The sequence below is a fragment of the Solanum lycopersicum genome, chromosome 4 (assembly GCF_036512215.1).
Source record: "Solanum lycopersicum chromosome 4, SLM_r2.1".
NCBI lineage: Eukaryota > Viridiplantae > Streptophyta > Magnoliopsida > Solanales > Solanaceae > Solanum > Solanum lycopersicum.
The window spans coordinates 1,270,091-1,280,351 of NC_090803.1; the positions used below are offsets into that span (position 1 = coordinate 1,270,091).

At 27.2% G+C, this 10,261-nt stretch overlaps 1 protein-coding gene across 2 annotated transcripts; it reads right to left on the reverse strand.

Moving 5' to 3' along the window:
* Window positions 1–8,230: 8,230 nt before the first annotated feature.
* Window positions 8,231–9,761, reverse strand: TCP22 (TCP transcription factor 22). 2 transcript variants are annotated; one of them, NR_174189.1, is given in 2 exon segments: window positions 8,231–8,517; window positions 9,160–9,761. NR_174189.1 is itself a non-coding variant. In NM_001247669.2 (1 exon segment), a coding segment is annotated over 1 exon segment (1,128 nt). In that variant the 5' UTR covers window positions 9,557–9,761; the 3' UTR covers window positions 8,231–8,428.
* Window positions 9,762–10,261: the final 500 nt, after the last annotated feature.

Below are 10,261 nucleotides of genomic sequence, written 5' to 3' on the forward strand. Positions count from 1 at the left end.
AATTACATGCTAAGAAAACTCCTGAAAATTTTATTTTATTCAATAGTAATAAAAAGTCAGCTTTAATCAAATTAAATATTCAGTCATAATTAATTATGAATAACACTTTCTTTTAAGTCTGTATCATAAGAATTAATTTTTTCCTTTTTTTTTATTTTTAATGTGGTGATTTATCGTCGTATAAATATTCAATTAAAATTTACATTGCATAAAATATTTTAATTTTTTTTTACATAATCAATCGATACTACATAAATTAAAACAGAAATAGTTTTTTAAATAACTTTCTGAATGTGAAGTCTACTATGACCTTTGGATAAAGTCTTTATTAACATCTCTAGATATATTAATAGTCCAACTTCATTATTGTACTCACATGTAATAAAAATAATCATACAAGTTGTATTTTTGAAATACTATGAATTTAAGTTAAAATTTAAATTTAATCAAATTAAAAAGATTCTAAGCACAAAGTGGAAAATAAAAATAATAATAAATTTTGATGTGTATATACGTGCTTCCCATGACAAGAATTTTGCTAATAATTTCTGGCTTTTCTCTTCCTTCAAAAATAGAGATTAAATGTTTATAATATATGGTCTTATATTATCCAGTGAGCATCATAATTGACTTATTTTTTTGTCATACATAACCCAAAAAATAAAAAAAAAGAGCTGGTGAATGGAGTGTTTAGTATATTTATACTTTTTTCGAATACTTATTCATTGACATAATATATATATATATATATATTATTTTTTGATATATATAAGCAGGCACTTAAATTTCTTTTTCGATTCACAGTTCTTTTCAAAAAAAAAAAACATTCCACTATTACTCCTATTAGTGTGTTGAAATTTACACTTTGAAGAATAGTTGCCATTATGTGTATGTATATTTATTTATATATGTTATTTATTTATACATATAATGTATAACTATGTATCTAATATGTATATATATTCATATACGATGTTAATATAATATTTACATTCAAATATTTTTTTAAATAAAAATTCGAGCAACTCAAATCCGCTCTAAGCAATTTAAGTTTTTAATTATGAGCTCCTTTCGATATTTTAAGTCTTTTGACTTCATGTTTGCGGCACATTAAATTTAAATGGTAGAACAATATATCACCTGTTTGATATGCCGCAAACGTGAATTTTGAAATTTTCAAAACTTTTTTTTTTGAAAAGGACTTTACCTTTTTGAATATTTCTTTTTCCAAAAGACACCATGCCTACATAGAACATGTGAGCCTGTTTTGAAGAAGTAAGTTCACACTCATTGATGACTATAATTAAAAAGGTTTTTGTGTGATTTCGTTGCTGATTTTGAGTGCGTTAAATTATTAAGTCTGAGACATTATTATTTTTTAATAGATTTATCTTTTTTATCTTAGGAGGAAATAATTAGCAACCTCAAATATAGTGAGAGGAGTAAATTTCTTAAGGATACGCATTAAATTACGTGGACTCATATATTTTTCTTTCTTTTCATCTTAACAATATTTATGGTTTATTACAAGGATAACAAATCGTTCCTATTTGATATATCCCTCCCTTATCCCCATTTGTTCACTGTAATGTATGTATATCGTTCGAGTGAACTTAGTAGATTTTACTTAAATAATTAATTTATATTAAATTTTTAATTAAATATATATAAATATTAAAATTAAAACTCAAATATTATTATCAAAAATCATTATTACAAATTTAAAACTTATAAAATTAAAATTTTAACTCCGTCTCTGCTCCGCGTAAATAACATGAAATCATGGAATATGTTGATTCAATTAGCAGTCACGCATGAATATCTCCTCCCTTTAATTTTACTCGACCTAAATTTTCTAATACTATAATTCTGCATGCCTATAAATTTGCTTTTTCTTTATTTACTAGTCATATAGTTACCAGTACAACAATAAGGGTAATATTTAAACAATAGTTTCCAAAAGATTTGGTAAGAGTGAGACAAGAAGCAAAGCCATCAGACGTAGATTTAAAATTTGAATTTTATAAATCTAATGGGTAAGATTATTAGTATGAATTTATTAAAATATTAAAAAAAATTACTTTCTCAGTCTCAATTTATATGATATAGTTTGACTTAAAATAAAATTTAAGAAAGAAAAAATAACTTTTGAAATCTGTGATGTAAAATATAAATCATCTAAGAGTAAAACAAATAATAACCACCTTTAAAAATATAGAGAAAATCTAAATAATAACAAAAAAATAAATAAAGATTTTATTAAATGAGACAAAGTTAATGATAATATAAGAGGAATACACCATACCCCTACTTCAAATTTTAATTATGAGTACTCTTTGTTTTCTTTATCATCCAAGGCTTTCTTGGATTTTCTATTTTAAAGAAAAAAATAATATATTTACAAAACAACTTATTGTATTTTTTATATCATTTTTAAATATGTAAATATATTTTAAAAACATTTAAGTAACTATATTTTAATTTATGGTCAAAAACTGAAGTGTTTTGACCTTGATACTCGAAATAAATTCCTTCACATAAATAATAATTTTATTTCGAGTCATGACTAGAGATGAATATTCGATTCTTTGGTTCAATTTTTAGAAAAGTTGTTAATGTATACTAATTATTTTACTACAACAAAAATAACATATCTAGTGAAATTTCACAAGTGATATCTGAGAAAGATAGAATATATGCAGACTTTTATACTACTGCATAATGGAGATAGAGTGGGTAGCTGTTTTAGAAAGACCTTCGGCTTAAGTGTGTGCAACAAATTCCGATGTAAAAAAGAAGACAATGAAGAGAAATCGAAAAAAGAAACACCGCAAAAGTAGACAAAACAATAATAAAATCATGTAATAAAAAACCTAGTAAGGTAGATTAATTATGAACAAATTAACACTAATAAAAGTTTTTTTTTAAAAAAAAAAAACACAATGATACAACTAATTCCATTGCAAGCATTAACCACCCTAATCAAGACAAAATTACTCTATCTACGACTCTTCTATTCTAATAAGAATCCTCCTTTCTAAGATCATATTCTCGATAAACTGAAATTGCATCATATCACATCATGTCACTTCTTCTCAATAATTCGACCGACCTCTGCCACTCCTCGTACATTGACATATTTACTCACATGTCTTTTCAACCCTAATAACAACCTTTGACTGGAAAATATATATATTATCCAATCTATACTAGAAATCAAGCAAAATGAAGAATATCATTTCTCATACAAAACCAAATTTGGTGAAAGGCATCAATGCTTAATTAATAACTCTAACCATTATTGCATTTAATTTGAATATAGTTTTGTCATATTGGTATGACCATGAAAAACATGCAGACTAAAGTCTACACCATTTTCTTGTTATTCCCTTAGTGTGTCAGATGGTAAAGACATAATTTGTAGTTGAACTTAAAAGAAAATTTTCTAAAAAGTTGCGGTAAAATGATAAGTATTCGCTCACATTTTATTATCTAATATGAGATTTTTAGCGTGAATTTAATTTTAATCAGACTCTACTACAAATATCATACACCAAAACTAAAAAAATCTTCTAATGTTTGGTCATTTAAGTCAAAAGAGGTCTTTTTCTTGTCTTTATTTTTTGGTCCATGGTGTTGTACAGAGTACTTTAAGGCATGCATGAATAGATTGGTAAGATTCCATCTTGGAGACTTGGACTTGAATTAATTGGTCAAAATATGAAATAGGACAGAGAAAATTATAATGTCATATAAACCATTTGGTCCAGATTCAGGAATTTTAAAAGTTATCAAATAAATTTAAAAGGGAATAGGGGCAAATATATCTTTTTAACTTGGAAAAAGGATCTTTGGAATGATTTAGTTTGTTTGGAGGGTGATTCTTTACATGGATGATTCAGGATCGATCCTCTCTTAATGCCTTTTGAGTTGAGTCTGTCACATAGGTAATGTGGTTTACATCCCCTGTGTGGTTTGCAGGCTATTACACAGTGAGGTTTTACCCAGTGCGCACAAAGTACTCACCCGAAAGGCAGAGGGTTCCAAAAAAAAATACTTGCAAAAGGAATAAATATACATCCGAACTATCATAAATGATAGACGTATATCTCCATCATATTTTTTAGACGTTGATGCTCCTGCTGTCTAAAAGCTAGAACATATATGTCCTTCACGCTAGCGGAAGGGGCATCAATGTCAGGCTCTAGTTTTTGAACGGCAAGACACTAACGTGCAAAATTATTGATCAATTGTAATCTAATTGTTGCTTTTTCATATTTAGTAAATGTTATTAAAAATCTTATACGTTGTAACTTGTAATTTTACTTTTTTGAGCAAAGAAATTTTCCACTATACGATATATATTCATTACTACTTCTATCATATTTATTTAATAATTTATATATAGATGTTCAATAAACTCATAACTAGGATTGGTTAATTGAGTTATAGTTGGAGGGTCAATTCCCATCGAAAACTCTTGAAAAAAAAAATGTATAGTATTGATTTGAAGTTGATATTTGTTTTTGAAATATGCAAAAAATTTAAATTTTGATTTTTCCAATTTTTTTTTTTTTTGTGAAAAGTAGGATTTCAAATTTCAATATGTGATTTTATTATTATTTAAAAATGTAAAATTTAACTGTATATTTTTTTTAAAAGAAAGACCAAATATTTTAAAATTCACGTTCGATGTGAATGGATTATTTGTAATTTGTATAACGGGGAAGGATTATATTTAAAAAGTAACTAGTTCCCGTTGTAGTATAATTGTTTATTCTTTTTGGGTCGGTGAATCTTTGTAATTTGACGTGTATTTGAAAACTTATTTAGACCAAGTGTATACATCAACTTAGTACATGCATGTCATGCGCTTGAATTTATGATACATTTTACTTGATCTTAATTAATTAATTCATGTATTTTACTTCATTAAATCATGTAATCATTAAAATTACATTAATTAAATGTATAAACTAAATATAAATTTATTTATTTATTTAATTTTATTTGAAAAAGAAGACTGTGTAAGCTAAACTAAATATAGTATATCCTTTAGAGAAAGAATTAAGAGTTAGTTGAGTTGGGTACATTCATAAATAAAAAAGTTTAATACACTACAAAAACTTGGTGGTCTTTATATTTTCTACAGCCAACTCAATTAAATTACCAAGATGTTAATATTCGAGTTTGAAACTGTTATAATGTTTCAAAATACGTCTCAATTTTAATTTACGTGACATATTTTTTCTTTTAAAAAAACAAGTCTTTTACTACTATCTTAGACAATTAGTCTAGTTGCATGTCATGTTTATACTTTGATAAAAAGTTATTCCAAACATTGGGGGTAGATATATCCCCTATTTTTGGACACTTTTTTTATCCGTACTTATATTAAAGTCTGATTAAATTTGAATTCGCATTGAAAAGTTCCATATTGGACTTAATATATGTTTGTGCTTATTCTCTATCATCAAGCTAGCCTTTACCTCATCATACCTTTTCTTTTATACTCGCTCTGTCAAAATTTATATGATATAATTCATATTTCGTTGAGAATTAGACTTATTTATTTTGATTATGCATTCAAACACAGAACATTTTTTTACGAAGAAGGACCTCAAATACCCTCAACTATTCGAATTAATTAAAAAAATATATATATTTCTCGACTCTTACTTTAATATAGTTTCACTTAAAAAATCACAACCATATGAGGGTGATTCTTTAGCAAAACAAATGAAAATCATGAAAAATTTCTTAATGACTTAATTATTGCTGCTCTAATCAGCAACAATTTCTGTTAAAACAAGTACACAAATAATTAATATTAGTTTTACATACCACCATCTTTGAAATTATATTAAGTGGTATATATGGTCAAACATTATTTATTCAAATGGTTCATATATAGCATCTAAGTAGTAGATTTGTACATAAAGTCTCATTTATATGTGTCATAAAAAATTATTAAGGTCCAGTGCCAATTTATTCACCCTAATTATAACGAGTAATCAAAAGCAAAATTAATTGCTCAAAGCTATATGACCACAATAATTTATAATGGTCAGTCAAATGTATTTTTTTCTAGCATAAAATTTTCATCCAATTGTATATCTATATGCTATCCCTATATATAGTAGCAAATATTTTACCAAATAATGTTTTTTTCTAGTTTACTGTTCGGTATTCATATTGAAGTCCGGTTAAATTTAAATTTATATCGAGAAGTCTCATATTGAGAGATAAAATGCTCCTTAACAAAAACAACTCAGTATCCAATGGGACTCCAAACCCAAGAGGACTCGTCTTGATACACAAGGGGTCGATAAAATAAGTTGAAATAAATAAAACAAAATAACGAATGATATTACAACTAGAAAACACGGAATTAATTATGAAATTTATGGATAATTCTTAGTTAATTCGTCGCTAAAAGCTCCTAGCTCATTGATTTTACAAAAATAATTTATCACTATTGTGTACCTAAATAGGACTAACATGAAATATTTTATCGTTACTCTATAAGGAATTCTATTTCATTTTCTGACTTGCACTTCACGCTAAACAGAATCTCTTACACGCGCGTATAATAAGGAAGAAGACCTTGTTGACTATTCCTTATAAAAAAAAATTTGTAAATATCATTGCATTTCATATTTAGGCTTAGCTTTCAAGTAAATATTAGAATTCTCGAGGGACTATCAAAATTTCACAATACAAAATTTTGTTGGACGCTAATTCCCTATTTGTCTTTGTGCATATACTAAATATTGGAAGATCTACAGGGAACTCAAGTAGCAACAATAACAATATCATATCCATTATAGTTCCACAAATGAAGTCTTAAAAAAAAAAGTCGTGCATATCTTACTTCTACCTTTGATCTAGAGAACTCAAGCGAGTAGTAATTCACAACCACTAGTTTGTTAAGAATACTACAACCAACATGATACCGTGATTAAGCTTCGAATCATACATGTTAATATAATATCAAAACGTCTACACAGGAATTGATAAATCATTATGATATCGAATTCATATGAATCCAGTACTTTCTATGCATATATAGGTTTGTGTATACAATTATGAACTACTCTCTATATATTTATTTATTCTATTTGTTGTAGCTAGTAACCATATTTATTCAATTTAAATTTTGATATTTATTTATTTTACCAATGAAGGTAAGATATCAAACATTAATATATTTATCAAGAAAGAGATCAGAGCTGCCAATAAACTTAATTTGTTGGAATTTTAAAATTTATGAATTGTAGATGAGCCAACAAAGTTCAGTAAATAAAAATAAATGAAGCAAAAAACTACCAAATTAAAGTCTTACCAGAAATTCACCAATAATACCAATTCAGATAGGTGTAAATTAAAACTATATTAGATTCTCTTGTGTAAATATTAAACAAATTAATTGCTATATATATGTTTTGCACCTTAACAAAACGCATACATTAGATATTATAATGAGATAAACTATAGAATATAAACAATATTGCTATTTTATTGGTACAAGTTTGACTGACTAATTAAAGTCATTTATTCAGGAAATAATTTAGAAACTGAACAACAATGGCTGTAATTCATTTGTTCAAATTACAATATGGTATCTAATAGCATAAAGTACTTTGATTCACTAATTAATTTTAACCCCATTTATTCATGAATGATTCAAAAGGGTTAATAAACCCCTCTAGTTGGCATTACAACTTTTACAACAACATATCCAACATAACATCATAATTGAGATCCGATCAGGAGGGTGACATGTATGCAAATTTTATCCTTTGTATTGTGAAGATAGATAAGAGATCGATTCGACTCATATATAGTAGACAATATTCTTCTTCAATATATCATTGTTTCGACCTGTATTATAAAAAAGTTTTTCCCCATTTTATTAATACTCCATATGACATGCATTACTTAAAGAAAGTGCTTATTATCCATCGAGTTTTAAATCGTGGTCCTTAAGAATATCTCCCTTATCAACAACAACAACAACAAAAAATTCCCAAATAATCCAAGAAGATAATCTCATATGCATTAGTTTTCTATACTTGTCTCAACCATCATATTTATTCAAGAATTTATTTAGTCAGTAACCTCTTTTCTTGGAGTATGATAGATTATTTATTGAGCTCAACTAAAAATCCAACCATCATAACCAGTAAAAACTACTATCATTAAACTTACAAAAAAAGTATAATTGGTGAAATAATGAAACAACAAATTTTATTCATTAACACATTCTCTTCCTTTTCTACACACCAAAAACATCAAAAAGCAAAATAATAGAATTTTTTCCACATTGCAAAAATCAACCAACAACAACAAAAACTAAAAAAAAAATCAAACCATAGGAGATATAACATACATTATATTGAAAAATCGCGCACGTACGACTTGAAATTTATTCCAATCTATGATGTTTGCTGGATAGATTTTTTTCTTGATCCAATGTCTGATATTGTTGAGCCAAGTAAATTGAGCTAGGGTTACCTGCAAATGTAGTACTATAGTTGGTTGATTTCATTGGAGCATAGTTGATTTCCCAATTTCCATGAAAACTCATGAAGCAATTTCCAACATCTATTGTTGATGAATTACTTGCACCACCTAAATAATTTTGAATTGGAAAATGATGTTCTAGAGATTGAGAATTGGCTTCATGTGGTGAACCTTTTTCTTGATTAACACTTGTGTTGTAAGAATTATTATTTGAATCTTGATCAAGAAAACCACTATTGCTTCTTGATGATCCTAATTGATCAAACATGTTACTAGGGTTACCTTTTTCAAGACCTTTGATCATCATTTTTTCTTTGGTTCTTTCCCTAGCCCTTGCTCTTGCTTTTTCCCTTGATTCCCTTTTATGAGGATTATTTTGCATAATTTTTTCCTTATCTTTACCTAATTCATTGATTGAGTTCTCCTCACACTCAGACATAAAGGAATCACTCTTCCCTTCATAACTTGAACTATTGTTACTATTTATAACAATCTTGTTACCATCACTATATTCTTTTTGTGGGGTGTTTTCTGAGAGATCTTTTATGGCATTATTGGATTTGGAGAAAAGCCATTCTATGGTTTTACTTGCTTTATCAAAGCCTAACATGTCTTGGAGATCAAAGAACTTACGCGCTATGTGAAGGGATAATCTTACTCTTCGATCCCTTACACCTTGAGCAGTGCAAATCTTGCTATGTCTATCCTTCTTCCCCGTCCTCTTTCGTGGCGTTGTGCTAAGACTTCTCTTCTTTGATGATGGTTTAGCCTCAATAGACATTTCCTCCTTTGATGTTTCACTTGAAAGATGAGTTAAATTTCCCTCTTTCACATGATGATCTTGAGGTAATATTTGGCTCAAGGGAGACTCATTATGATCAAGAAATGGAGAAGGGAAGTTCAAGAAAAATGGATTATCTTCTTGTCTTGAACTTGAACTAGGGTTTTGATGATCATATGTAAAAGATCTCTCAAGATATGTTTTTGAGGTATAAGAAAAAGTATCATGGTTATTGCTTGAAGGAAACATGTCTAGGGTTTACTAAGTATGCAAATCCTCAAAAGTGATGATGGCTTACTTGGGCCTTTTAAGTATTTTATGCTTAAAAGATTTCAAGAACCTTAGATGTTGCTTGATTTTCTATGTTGAAAAAACATGTTTTTGATAGAAAAAAATGAAGGGTTAATGGCTTGACTATAACTCATGTGATGATGGTGGTGGTGGTTGAAAAGAGAAAAATATAAAATTGGAAGACCATGGAAAATTAGAAAAGTAAAGGTACCTATTTATATTCGAAAATAGTAAAACAAATTTAGGGCAAATAATATTAGTAATAAACCCACACTTTTTTGCTAAAATTATAACTTCATAAATGACACTTTTTTCTTTTTGATTTATTTATAAAAGAAAATGACATTTTTTTTACCTTTAAAACAGTCTAACTTTAGAATTCTCGGTTTATCTTTATTTACGTGATTTTATACCCAAACAAAAATGTGTATGACATGTTTTATATCATAATATTTTAAATTGTTTGTTCTTTCTTAAATCGTGTCCATTCAAATACTGTCACATAGATGAATATCATATCTTTCTTGTTTAAAACACTCAAAATCGTTAAACATTGATGTTCTATTTTATATTAAACTAATAACTAGTACTTCTCTCTGTTTTATTTTGTATGTGTTAATTTGATTGGACATATAATTTAGGAATATTAACAAAACTTTTGAA